Source organism: Drosophila ficusphila, unplaced genomic scaffold (genome assembly GCF_018152265.1).
Source record: "Drosophila ficusphila isolate 14025-0441.05 unplaced genomic scaffold, ASM1815226v1 contig_791, whole genome shotgun sequence".
Taxonomy (NCBI): domain Eukaryota; kingdom Metazoa; phylum Arthropoda; class Insecta; order Diptera; family Drosophilidae; genus Drosophila; species Drosophila ficusphila.
This window is the reverse complement of record NW_025064737.1, coordinates 13182324-13196927: the sequence shown is the minus strand read 5'-3', so window position 1 is coordinate 13196927 and position 14604 is coordinate 13182324. Positions and strand designations below refer to the sequence as shown.

Here is a 14604-nt window from a genome sequence, read left to right as displayed (position 1 = left end):
TTTTAAGCTGATCAGCTGATCGATTTACACCTGCTAAGCGGTTATGTTAGCCTGGTGTTTAAAATTTAGTTCGTCGCAATTTGCTTGCAGAAAATGTTATTCTTTTTATCAGGGGCGGACGCAAGGGGGTGTGCCAGGATGTCCGGACCATGGTAGAATTATACAAGGTAGTCTCGTCGGCTGCAAAATCGTTCGGGGTTTTTCCCCCTATCGACCCGAACCCATAGAAAAACACTCTCTCTCTCGCTCTAATTGTAGTGTCGATAGGGGGAAAAAAAAGCCGACGAGACTACCTTGTACTTATTATACCATGGTCCGGACTCCCCCCGAAATCTCAGACTTCTTCAAAACCCCTTGCAGCACACGGTCCGTCAACCATATAAGCTAAATACATTTTTGATTGCACTCCCCTGCCGAACTAAAAAATTGTTCGGTCGGATCCCCCCAAATTTTTTTTTGCGTCCGCCCCTGCCTTATACATAAATGCTGCTGCTGAGCATCCACCTACTAAGCCTTTCTGTTTGCCTGGTGTGTGGGATCTTGAAACCAGCCAATTTCAATATGAAATTCGATTTCTGACACCAGGCCAACATAATCAATAGCAGGTTGCAGCTGGTAAAACTGAATTTACTTAAGTAACGGTTCTTTTTTAAGTTAACTGTCCTTGGCACACTTCCCCTCACTGCTTCCACCAATCAGTACGCCGCATCACTCGAAAGAACCGTTATTTCAAAGTAAACATCAGATCAGAGATGCGAAACCACGCTGATTCTTTGTGCGTGTCACGAAATAGCAGGGGTTTGAACCCCTAAATCCGCCACTGTGGGTGGCAAAAGTCATTGGGGCAATATTTTTGATTAAGTCTTCAAATTTCCATTCCGAAAGTTTCCGAAAGAAAAAACTTGAATTTAAAGGTGATTGTTAATGAATTTATAATAGTTTTTTGCATGTGTGAACAAAAATCTTATTTTTAAAGCTTTACGTATAAATATGTTCTTCACTTCAGCCAACATATCAATTAAAAATTAATTCACGATCATATGAAATGCACATAACCATCGGCAAAAAATGAACAAGCTCCGATATTTTCATGCCATAAACATATTTTTGTTACAAAACAAACTGTTGATGTCGCAAATATGTACATATAAAGCTAGAATATGCTAGATGAATTTTAAAATAAGATTTATTTTAAGCTATTAGCTACATGGAAATTTTACAAACTTTTCTTCTAGTTTTAATTATGCTAGAACTAGCTTTTCTACTAGATTTTCACTAACAAGAACTGCTCACCGAAATAAGCCACATTTCACTCACTTAATTCAAGATTCTAATTTATTATTTATGTCGGGACGGCGCGAACGCCATTCCCGGCTACCAAAAATTACACGCACGAGTTATTCACATTAGGAATAATCGCAGAGGTCAACTCAGCCGAGGTGCAATGGCCAAGCCTCACTCCGGAGGAACCGCCTTCGTGATCACGGTTAACCTCTACGCCAGGTAAGTATGCTTTTCGCTGCTCGCCAGCAGGCTTTCCATGACAGAACGGCCAGAATCGGTTGGGAATTATAAGGTGCCGACGACGAAAGAAATCACCCCTGTAAGTATGCTATAAAAGTTTTCAGCATGCGCAGTTGAAGGCAAGCGGTTCGTTCTCAGCTGAGGCAGCTCAATAGTAAACAAATGTTGTTTTTGTTGCTATAAAAAGATTTCCTTTTTTTTGTTTTTCTTATTATTTTGTTTTGGAATTTAGTGTTTCTCAGGCATTATTTTTATTTTTAAGTACCTTCTTAAATGACGAAAAAACAATAACCGTCATTTCATATGAAAAATTTTAGAAGGAAAAATAAATGTCTCCATTCAGAATCAGTAGATATTGATAGCAAATCGATCTACAGAAAACCTTGTAATCCCACATACCATAAATAGAGTCAGATAGTCATGTATGTGTATTGCTAGAAAGTTTTTATTTTACATTTTGTATTTATTATAAACTATTTTGTTGTTTTGTTTTGTTTTGCAATGTTGTGGTTTGTAAACACACTGCGGCGCAACATATAATGAACACACAAAAGTGTTGTAATGCATACAAAATAATAATACAAATAAATGTAATGCGTAATCATAAGGTGTAAGATTAACTAACTTAGTACTGCATAATGCGTTTTGGGCAGAAAATGAATATCAACATACATACATCGCAGCAGATATTTTTAAAACCTATATAGATCTAGATATACGTATGATGCTATCATGAATCGCATTTAATATGCACTTGATTTCGTGAACTCGATTTTTATACGTATTTTGTTGACAGAGTTTTGAAACTGTACATGTTGTTCATACGGTTTTTGTATTTGTTGTTGTTTTCATCATTATTTGTTATTTAGAATAATGCTTTACCATGTTTTCAATTGCTGAAGTTAAATTGTTGTTGATAATTGTGTTAGGTTCTCCGCGATCAATCTTCGTTTTAAATGTAAGCTCTAGATTTGGTGAGAAATACGTAAATGTTGTGGCTGCAACTGGGTTTGTTGCCCATTGCAATGTTGGGTAGTTGCAATTGCTTGCGAATAATTAGGTTCAACGATTACATTTCAATCTTGTTTGTTTTTACACAATTATACACAATTTATGCGGTTGCCCGTCGGGGGCTTTAAATATATCTGCGATTTACATTCGGTCTCAACTTTTACACTTAAGCAATTTCTTTTAATTCGTACGGTTGGTTGATGTGTGTGCTGCTGATCATTGCGTTTGTTTGCCGTGCTTTCATTATTTCAAATCATTTTTACATTATACAGTGGGGGGAAACCAAACATGAAACATTAACATGCAACTTCGATCGATGAATGGGGTGTCGAATGGTGGATGGGAGCGGCTTTGTTAATTTCATAACTAATTGCCTTGGTGTGCCAAGCATAATGCAGCAATTACATATCGGCAATCGAATAATGCAAAAATTAAGCAGCGAGAGACACAACAAATACAACACTTTGCCCTGCTTCGCTTCGATTGAATTTGTTCTCCTTTCTCTGTTTGTTTTATTCAGTATTTAGACATTGTTTTCTGTTTTCTTTCAGTTGGGTTTAAATGTTAATTAATGATAATAAATAAAGCCTAGTTGTAATGCCTGCTTCAAACTTGGACATCGTTTTTTTTTTCAATTACTACAGTATCTATGTATATAGACGTTAAGCCATTATATTTATATTTAATCTAGATTATCCTGGAATATTAATTTAATGTAGCCTGTCGCGCCGTCCAAGGGCGTCGCACAGAAGGGACAAACGGCCTGAAATCCGTTGGTGCCGTGCGGTATCTCCACGTTGGCCCAGTATCTGCAATAATCGAAGGTTGTTAGTCATTTTCCGGCCACACAATTGGCTTCAGTTGCTCACTACTCACTTGACAGTTTTCTCAGTCGCCATGTGTCCGCATGGATTGAACGCGTAGGTGGGTGCACCCACGTCCACGTAGAAGGCCGGTTCCAAGCCCATGCAAAGGGTGACCACCGGACCGAGTTCCAGGCACATTGGACAGCGGCGGGCGCCAGTGTTCTCGTCCTGACCCCAATCGTGATGGCCTGCCAAAAGCGAAATCGATCAGAAATATAGATTTTCTGCCACTCCGAGATGGCGAAGTGGTGGCAGGCAAACAGAAGCAAGCGCACTCACCCTGGACATGGCCGCAGTTTAAGTACACGTAAGGCTGGTTCACCTGATCCCCAATGTTAACTTTGCGTGGTATGACCAGCGTGTTCAGGCCCACCGGGCACTGTGGACGACCGGCATTAATGGCATCGATAAGCTTCTCCAAATCGTGTTTGGTCTGTAATTAATAAAAAGGTTGGTTATTATAACCATGAAGTTTAATTCGGTTAGCTGGTTTCGTTTTGTTTCGCAACATATAAATACAAGCTTTCTATTTTTGGAAATAATAAGTGCACTAAAATTGTAGTTTAATATGCATAAATATAATCAGAATCTTCTAATTTCGTAAACCTAGAAAGGCAATGCTGTTGCAATGTGTTGCAAACTCAAATACAAAATAAACTTTTATATTATAACTTCATTAGATGTTTCTCTTTTCTTTAGCCTTTTAAAATATGAAAAAATCAAAAAGAGGATTCTAATCTTTTGGGATAAATTGTGTGAAAAATGTATATCCTATTCATCCTTCTAACCAACTACTTCATAAATTCTCACCGGCGAATGCTGCAAGCCCTCGGCGGAACGCCAGAGCAACGTTGCGCCGCAGAGATCAATAAGTGTGCCATCCTGCAGGATGTTGCATTCGTCATAGATCTGGGGAGGCACAGAGATTAATCAAGTGTCAGGGGGATGCGATAGCAATTCACTTACCGGCTGACCCTTTTGCTGGGCCGAGCGGGACTCGCGAAGGCTGAAGACATCGCCGCCCACGGAGCACTCGCGCCAAAGGCCGCACTTGGCACTCCCCCGCAGAAGGATCCTTTGGGGTGCATAATCAGCACGCCGTTGGTGGTCAGGCCATCGATTTCCACATTGTCCTGCCACTTGGTGGCCTTTTCCTGTGCAATGTCAAGTTCGTGACTCATTAGAATGGGCGATATATACAGATGGATAGACACACTTACCCCAAGGAATATGTTTCTGCTCGAATCGAAGCCGGCGGCGAATATTCTCGCCTTGGCAGGCTCACAGCGGTTGACCAGAATGCGGCAGGCGAAGCGAGAGATTGTGCTCTGCATCACCTTGGCATCCTTCTTGTCGCCGGGCAGCGTGTCCATCACCACAAAGTCAATCGGTGACTCCGAGGAGCGTCCCACCTGCCGACGAAGAGCAATCATGATTAGTCGAGGGGGAAAATATACTGATTAGGCAATTTATCACGGGACAAATAAATGACGAATCATGCGAAATTGGCATTACACTTGAGGAAAACCAGGAGGAGATATAAATATTGAATGCGGAAGGTAATAGGAAAGACTTTTGACCTTTTGGGGGTCACAAATTTTGGGCCATCTAATTAGCTAAAAAGCATTCATCAAACTCAGCTCTTTGGGGGATTTCTTTTGTTTCTTTTTTTCGAGAGAGACCCACCTGAAACATGTCCGTTTCCGCATCCTCCTTGTATTCCACGATTACCGCCTGGTTGCGTGAGAGTGTGTACGAAATCGAATGCTGATTGGCATCCAGAATGGCCTTCGAGGTCTGTGGCGACTGGACGATGTAGTGTTTGGACCGCTTCACACCGCTCGCCTCCGTCCGCTTGTGAAGTACGAATTTGGAGCGCCGACGTCCGCGATCTCCCTGTGGCAAGTAACCATTGTAGCTGCAACGACACACAGATAGCGATTCGGTCAGATACGCATATGTATGAATATTCACTGGCAGATGTGGGGCAAGTTGATAAGAGAGTTGGCATGCGGGATTATTGCCCAACAAATGTACAATTCGTTCGGTTCGGTTTGTGGGTCAAGTTCTGCGTCGGCAATGTGTGTTTACACAATTAGTGGTCGCTTTTTGTGCCTCCCACAGATAATGGCCACTAATAACTCTAAGAATTGCGGGTTAGCAAGCACTGGGTTTTCCCAGTGCGCTATTTCGGTCTTTTTGCTACATTAGCTAGACCATAAACCATAATTACCCGCGGGTGTCAGTTCTAGTAAGTGGAAATATTATTGACTCAGGGTCGATACTACTTATGGATTAATGCACCCAAAAGGGGGTGACGGAAACTGTTAAGGAACAAATGTTTCTAATTTGGGGAACAAAATGAGACAGGCAGTTCAATAATCCACTCACACATGGTTGCATTTAAGCTATACAAATATAATTTAAGACCAATAAATGTACAAATGTCGTCAAAATTCTTAGAAGATCAAAAATTTCGGGCGCCATACGACTATATGTATGTATGTACATGAATGATAAAAACTACAATTTAAAGTTCTATCCACATGAAATGAAGAATTTTCTTTGAAATTAAGTAGTTTTGTTGCAATAAAAATCAAATTGTAGAATTTTATTACTCGGTGCTGCATCTTTTAATCTTGTTTTCTCTCTTGACACTTCTTTTTATTTCACTTAATGATCAGACATAAAATGTCAATGATATCTTATATGTTTTCATTGAGAAGCCATTCAAGAATGATCCCTAGTAATACAAATACGCCGACCAGGTCGTAAAATAAATGATTTCGGAAATTCTTGAAAATCTTTTCTATGAAATTATACAGTCAGAGAACAATAATCTTCCGTGCGTGATGTAAAATTCTGAGAAACAAAGGTTGTTTCCCGTCAAACGAATCAAATCATAAATCCAATCCATGTTTACAGCCACGTTTGAACCCTCGGGACAAAGTTGACCTTTCGTTTTGTAAGTATAAAGCAGCTTTTGCTTTTGCATTTATTCCTGCCCACATTTGGCCAGCGTTGTTTTTGCTTTCAGTTTGTTAATTGGTTATGTCTTATTTTGATGACAACAATTAAGAGTCTCAGATTTGCTGACAACAACTCAAGTGTTCGTGCGATTCCGGCGATTCAATCCCTGCGGGTTCTTCTTGTCCAGCAATCAACGTCTGGTTGTCTATCATATATCACCGAACAACCAAGTGAATATGGAGTGGGGCATCCTCAATGGGTGACCACCACATGTTGGCTCTAAGGGGACCAGCATGGTCGAGATGATGAATGGGCATTTGATGGAGAACTGCATGGTTGGGAGCTCTGTGCTCCCTTAATTTCTCCAGCCCTGCCTTTGTCCTATGGGCAATTAAAAAGTGTTAAGATAACAAATGCCAACAACAGCAGATACAACAAAAACAACTGGGACATAAAGAACAGCTAAAGCGACAGCGACTGCAACTTCAGCTTGAAACGCTTTCGGCTAATGACTCAAGTCTGGAGACTCACTTTTTTCTGGGGTCTTTGGCTGTGACTCAGCGGCAAAGCGTTGCCAATCAGCACAATGTCAAGCGCTTTTCTGTTGGTCAGGCCAAGAGCAAGAGCAAGAACAAGACCATCAAGATTTACAATCGTCTGTCCCAGCTGCTGGCCAGAATCATCAATCTCCTCCAGCCGACGGACCGCTGCGTTGATCAAATTTATGCGGCTAGCTCAATGTTTACAGAGCAGAAGGCACTTAAACTTCTGTAAGCCGAGTGGAGCTGCGTTTGACTGATTGGGTTTATGGTCAGAATCAGTGGTTATTTTTGGTGCGTTTGTGTGTGTGTGTGTGGTTCGGTTGGAGATCCCATAAAAGCGCAGTGAATCCTAATTTATGTTTCCATGATGAACGATAATAGATTCCGGTGGATTCTGTTCGGTTGGTGTTGTATCAAATGTAACTGGTCAAGTTATCTTCGATCTTCGCATCTTAAAGTAGGCAATCTGTTAAAGCCACTTTGATATTAATCAGCCAAGTGACATAAGTCGAAAGTGTTACAAACGATTTAAAGCGTTAATAATGGATAGGTTATGGAATAACCAAACCTTTTAATAGCTTTATTTGATCGCTTGTTTTGTAATCTGTTACTGATAATAAATAAAAACATCATTTCCAAAACATTCAGCCTTTGTTTTCATTGATAAAATACCATGTCAAAATTGTATTAATTAACTAACCCTATCAACTTCAAGTGGCTTAAAGTGCTCTACTAACCTTAACCAATTTCGTATCTTATCATTCTTGTCTCCTTAATAGAAACTTTAAAGCGAAAGTAAACTTAAATTCTGGAAACATGTGGCAAGTGTGCAAAAATGATTTGGATTGTTTGAATTTAGTTTTTATTGACCTAGCCTTTGTTTTTCTCAAAGAGCTTCCTAAAACAAAGAACTCGAAGAGCTCATTTCAGCACTTGTCGAGTGGTAAGCTCCGTCATATAAAAGCACCTCGGTACCTCCGTACTTTCAGTCCAAACAAAGCACTCTAGTTCGAGTGCTGCTGCCTTAGTTTTGCTGTACTAGTATCTATAGACTTACCCCAGTATCACTAGTTCCCCGTAGCGCAATCGCGGTTTGTCATGACCATCGCCACCGTCTTCAGCCAGAATGGGAGATTCAGTGCCGTCGGTGCTGCAGGAGAAAATGGGATTGAAAATTACATATTTAATGGAAATGCACATGGTTATGGTTATGGTTTTTATTTTCCATTTTCTATTTTTTGATAATTCACACAAAGCCTGGAAACTGCTACAACTGCTCAGCCATTATTTTATGCAAGAAAAGGAAAACTTTTCGCAGTGGCAAAGGGAACACAAAACAAAAAGGAAAACGACAGCACAAAACTAAAGCAAAACAATTTCAAAGTGAATGCCATAGAAATTGCTCATTTTCAACATCTTACTGGCTCACACTTGCCTATCCACCCTTTTTTCATTCTATATACAGATATATAACTCGGCAACTTCTTGGCTTTCTAGAATTTCAAATGAGGAAACGGCTCCGCTCTGTCTCCGCTGCAATGCACTTGAGAAACATTTCATTTACACTTCACAAATTTTTCATTAAGTTCAAGATTTATTAAACATCATAATCAGGAAATTCAGAAGTACGTTTCTTAGTATTATCTCAGTTCCTTATACGAAGCAATTGGGTTACAGGATATTACATTTTAAGGTAAATAAATTTCGCCATATTTCTTTTTTCAGTGTGCTTTTCCTTTTCCGTTTTCCTTGGAAGTCTTAGAAATGTGCCACAGCCTATCCTGCGTCAAGTTTCCTCAACCAGATCGGCAACTTGTATGTAATCGCATAATTAGAGGGTTAATTATTTCCCAAATTAGTGGAAAATTGCCTTCGATAACGAATTTCTCATTAGCATGGCAGCAGTGCGTCCTGTTTTATTTTTATTACATCTAAATACAAGTTCTGTTTGGCCCTTTTTTCTTTTTTTTTTTTTTTTTTGGCGCACCATAAACTTATTTACGGCAATCTAATAAACCAGCTTGGCGCCGGTCCACGCCCACTCACAAACATGGCAAATGGATTTTTTTAATGTACTCTTTGGGGGAGCGAGGGGACCAAAGGGGAGAACGAGGGGCAGGGGAGGGGTACTGTTGCATAGGGTCTGCTCTGGGGTTGCATTGATTTTTGCTCGCTGCATTTAAACTTGCTCCCCTTTTGCGTGGACTGAATGGGCGGAAAAGTGTGGGGGCGGCGGCTCTTGAAATTGTGCAGTGCAGACAGTATTTTTAGGGGCAGTTTGTGGGTGGCGTTGGGTGGTGGTGGGTGGCTGAGGGGGGCCATGCACACCAGACTCTAAGCGCCTGCAAGGTGAAATGGCAAATGCTCATCACTCTCGCCCTGTCTGCCTCTCTGTTTGCTGGCTTCAAATTAGCGCTGCAACTTTGTTTAGATATGTACAGACACATCTGACGTGACGTACAGTCCTGTCCATGAGTCCTCGACTACATGCCATCATCATTCGGTGCTTTAAAGTTGGTTAATACTAAGTGAAACTAATTTAAGCTCGGTTTGGTTTCAATTTTATGGCCGATTTTTTTTTAACATTTTTATGTGTGATCCCCAAAAGTCCAAAAATTACTTTTTCAAATATCTGCACTTCAAAGTCCATAACTGCATCCTTAGTTTTGTTTCGAATTTTGGGTCGATTTTCTTGATATTTTTATGTGTGACCAATACTGAAAATCCGAAAAATGGCTGCTCCTCTTTTAAACCAGGTTTATTGTCAAAAAACTGTAAGCAAACATACCTTCTATTACACAGTAAAGATAAAATTCATTATTAGCTCCAGCTGTGCATTAATTAGTACCCTCTAAAAATAGGACCACCCACCCGGTAGAGCAGCATCACAGAATAAACTGGGTTAAATTGATTAAGCCTAGCACGATTAATAATAGAAGTTTGTCATTTGACTGCTGTCTAAATTGAATTCAATTAACAAAAAGACTTGAGCGAAAGCAAAGGCAAACAAAAACTACGAGATGTGATCGAAATCCAAATGGGAGTAAATATTTACACAACATGCGTGTAGCCATAAGGCCAGCTTCATCGAGAGTTGTCCCAGAATCCCCACCATCCAATAAAAATAAAAGACCATCATCATATTACACAACTTTCAATTGAAACATATTCCATTTGGAGTGCTATTCATTCCCTGTAGGGTCTGGTTGGCCCACAGAATTCATTAACAAATCGCATAAATCTTGATTATCTGAAATAACAGTTTAGAGGGCTTTACAACCCCCATGTTCCACTCTTGGCGTGACTATTTCGCATGCAATCAGCTGTGCTCCCTGACATCAAAGAATTTATCGATTTTCAAAGCCGACATGCCACTATTTGCATACATTTCAATTTCAAAACTAAACCAAGTACATTACGACAGACCAACCAAAAAAAAACTCGCAAAAACAGTAAGGGAAATACATAGAAAACATTCAGTTTAGAAAAAATACCACACGTACACATGGAGTTACTCACAGATACTAAAAAGGGGCATCCATGAGATACGATATCTTTGATGGCGCGACCCCAGTGTTTGTGCTGGTATTTGTGTTTGCATTTGTATCTGTGGTGCCGGCTTCGGTTTTGTACTCTTGCTGTTGTTTAGGGAAATCTATTTTCGTGTCTGTGTGTTTAGGTTTGCACTCAGAACAAATATCGTGATAAAGTAGATAAAAAGTGAGTCATTGATTGCTTGAATTAATAAATCTTCTTCAACTTTGAAAAATTATTTTGAGTAAATATTTATGAAATGTTTTTTTTTTAAAAAAAATAATTTATAATTTATATTTGTAAGCCATTTTAATGGGATTTATTCTAAGTGCTTAGGTGGTGGTGGTATTTGTGGGGAAATGGGCGTTAAAGCGTATTTCATTATACGAAGGTACCTCCCCATTGCATGACAGTGCTCTCATATCATCGATTTTCGCCAGTTCGCCTTGCATGCAAGTTTAGAACCCAGAACCCAGAACACAGAACCCAGAACCCAGACCCACAGCACCGACCGCTCCATAGTTGGCCGACACAATCGCATTACAATAAATTTTCAAACTAACGCAAAGGGCAAACATGCTAAAAACTGCAGCAGGAGCGAACCCCATCAACCAACCAACCAGCAGACATCAAGGGTAGGGCTCGGAAATCAGGGCAGCCGACATGACCTGACCATACCATATAGTAGGCACTGCCGCCAGTTGCAACCACAACGGTTTAATGTCACGGGGTCGCAGCTTATGCAAATTAATTTGATTATTACACCAAAGTAAGCCACGTATTCGTTGCATTCATTTGATTAGCCCTCGCCCACCTGAGCGCCGCCCGCAAAATGAGGTCTTTGAAAGCTTTTAGCGTCTCACTGCACCTCTAATTGAGTTTATCGCGGGGATCGGGGATCGGCGGACTGGGCCGATGTGTGAAGAGCAACAAGCGACTGGCATCACAAGTCGAAAGGTTAGTCGGAGTGGAAACACAAAAACCAATTGTGCAGAGGGTCAACCGAAGTGAACAGAAACATAGAAAACAAATAAAATAAGCTTTAAATGAAATTGTCATACTATACATAATTTTGAATCGCTTTAATAATTGATAAGTCCCACAAGATTTGTATAAAATTCTTAATACATTTAAAAGCACTTCACATCTAGGATTTCTCAACTCATTAGCATTCTCTATTCTTTTTTAATTTTTTAATCAGTACCCGACTAAGTGGTTTTATTTACTACTTTTTGGAAAAGGAACAACACAATCTAAAGTCATTAAAAATGCCCAATTATTTTAGAGCTTTAGAAACCGAATCTGCTTTCGTGACATAACGCATTGTATTCCATAACGATGATTTTTCCATAATACTTCCCCACCTTATTTGTAGTACTCTGGTGAGAAGGCAAAGTTAAGTCATAACTCAACGCGACAACGATAGCTCAACTTTAAAAATAACAATCTGCGGGCAAAGTTTTCGATGAATTTCGGATGGCGATGGCGATGGCTGTTCTCGCCACTAATGGCAGCTGCATTTGCTTCTTCGTTTGCTCCAGATTCGGTGGCAACGGGAGACTTGGTTCACTATATTTATAACTTTCATAAATCTCTGAGTTTGCCTGTCAACAGCAGAGTGTGGAGTGAGGGGAGTTTTGGAGGGTGGGGGATTGCTGTCTGTCGGGGCTTTATTTACATTCCGCGACAGCGTAGAAATATATTTGAACAGCAGAAAAAGATAGTTCCACTTCTTGCTTATTTCCACAATTTGAAATTTGAGCCGGGCGAAGGAGAGCACTCGGCAGCCGAACTGCAGAGGCGCCCCTCGGATGTCATGGCAAATAAATGCAAAGACCCGCAAAGTGCAATGGCAGATTAAACAATAAACAAGCGAGGGGAACAATGCCAGTGCAGAAATTCAGGTGAGAAGGGCGAACAGACGACACTTTTTGAATTCGTTTCTTGTTTTTTTTTCGGTTTGCAGGTACATTTTGCTGGTGGAAGGGAGAACTGCGGGAATTGGCAAGAGCAGGTGTTTCGTTACCATATTTTATGGTTAAATTTGCGGTCTGTGCCCGGGTTAGCTGATGGGCGAAGTGGCGGGCTCTTCTCATGCTCCTCATGCCCATTCACATGGCTAGAATGTATCTGTATCTGTTGCCGAGTGCTTGCCTCCGTATCCGTATCTGTATCGCTTTCCGTGTATCTGTGCACATGTCTCCGCCACACAGCTGTTTGCATTTCAAGAATGAAACTCTCATTGAGACAACTTCAATAAACATTCACGAAAAAAACTCGTTTTGCCAGCGAAATTCAACCACACAAAGAATTGTGGCCACAAGAGAACATCAAAATTGCGGAGCATGAAAAAAAGAGCAAGACAAGGGGAATGTATCTACATGAGAATAAGTATAAGTATAAGCATATTCCTAAACAACAAATAATCCGTGAAACTAGCTGAACAAGTGAGGAAGATAAAGTTCCTTGAGCTTGTTGACTTCAACGGTGCAAACTAGGAAGAATTCAACATATGATAAATAACAAAGTAAGATTTTTGTTTATTTTTATTTTGTTAACCCAAGGAATACAAAGAAAAAATCTTCATAAATAATAACACAAGGTGTAGTAGCACTCTCCAGGAAATAATTAAATGTTTAACTAAAAAAGCAGTTGTATCTGCTATCGGTTTTTATCTTCGAACTAAAAATTATTGCCATCGGCTGACAGGGTCAAAAAGTTTTGTGGGTCTGGGCTGGGTTTTTTAAGCCTTGTTAGCGGCGGCTCACTAATTCCATTTATGCAAATCGCCGCCTGTCAATTTCCTAACCACTTTTCTTTTAACAGCCAGCCGAACAGCAACAAAGATATCTCTTTCTTTTTCCCTCGCTGTCTTTTTAGATTGTTACATAATCAGCAGAAATTTCATTTAAAGCTTGTTTGGTGTCGCTGGCGGTATAGTTCGCTTTTTGTCGTACTTTTTGCTTTGTACTTTTTTTTCCACAAAACATTTGTCTAAAACCGAACAAAAGAAGTTATACTTTTTTGTCCGTCGCTGCTCCCTGATCTTCCCAGTTTTTTTTCAGTTTTTTTTGTTTGCCTATGCAGCGGCACGTCTCGAACAATATTTTTTGGTTTGCCTTTGGTTTGCCTTTCCCAGCTGCTTTTTTGGCAAACAAATTTGCACTACTCCAGCACCGAGGCGACCAAAACCAAGCTGACTAAAATTAAACAAACAAACAGACGGCCAGCGAGACAGAAAAAAAGTGTATTTAGTTTACTTGCCAAAAGCAAACGTCTGAGCTGCTCTTGAGCACGTTTTTTTAAAGTCTCTACGCAAAAAGAGGCATGGTGCATGTTTGCGAAAATGTTGTCACCCTGGCACATTTAAATAAGTAAGTTATCTTATCTTTACTAAGAAATATACAAAAATAATCGAAGTTATCTAAATCTAAACAAACAAAGTTAAACTTGTGTGAAATTCGTTCGCTTTAAACTAGTAAGATATAAAAATTTCTTTAGAATTAAAATATGAAGTCTTGTCTATCACATTTTGTTGATTATGTACTTCAGGCATATTTTATATTTATACATTAGTTTCATCTAATTGATAAGAATCTTATTCTAGTTATAAATTCTCCCTACTTTTACTTAGTCGTTATCAGTATGCTACATTGACCCCATAGTTTGAAACTTCCATTAGCTGAGAAGAGTATTCTCGGAACACTTTGATCATTGCGTGCCTGAATTTCCTTAAGCTTTGCCTACATTATGTTCCTATGTTTATGGATTTTCCTCTGCCGACTGACGTTTTTCGTTTTTAGTTTTTACCCTCCATTCGTGCTTCTTTTCTCCTTGTTATTTTTGTGTTTTGGTTTTTTTGTTTGCTAAAAATAAAAACCACGCGGAGGGAGCCAAAGATGGAGAAACAAACCATTTCCGTGCTAATAGTTTCGCTTTTCATTCGTGGAGTGCTTCTATTTCTGCAGCCGCTTCCATTACCGAGTTGTCTGTGCTGATTTGGGCCATTGTATTGTCTCACTTTTGGGTTCGAATTCGACTGGCTGGGATGCACCAGTAACATAAAAACCGAACTGACATGAAACCGAAATGCTCACTCTGCCGCCTGCAGTTTGTCATCTTAATGAAAGCATGAAAATGCTAATTTCCCGGTTTAT

General features: G+C 39.9%; 1 protein-coding gene and 1 non-coding gene across 2 annotated transcripts in view; both read right to left on the bottom strand.

Annotated features, from left to right (window-relative positions):
* Positions 1-1346: 1346 nt before the first annotated feature.
* On the bottom strand, positions 1347-1511 carry LOC122320800. Its single transcript, XR_006245843.1, has one exon. It is a non-coding gene; the product is annotated as a U1 spliceosomal RNA (small nuclear RNA).
* Positions 1512-1947: 436 nt separating this feature from the next.
* LOC108087207 (protein pellino) overlaps positions 1948-14604 on the bottom strand; it is a 36494-nt gene continuing 23837 nt past the window's right edge. Inside the window, 9 exon segments of the mRNA XM_017184472.2 lie at positions 1948-3344; positions 3412-3589; positions 3681-3834; positions 4212-4310; positions 4368-4459; positions 4462-4555; positions 4622-4813; positions 5088-5319; positions 7971-8063. Coding sequence (XP_017039961.2) covers positions 3218-3344; positions 3412-3589; positions 3681-3834; positions 4212-4310; positions 4368-4459; positions 4462-4555; positions 4622-4813; positions 5088-5319; positions 7971-8063 — 1261 coding nt within the window. The 3' untranslated portion in view covers positions 1948-3217.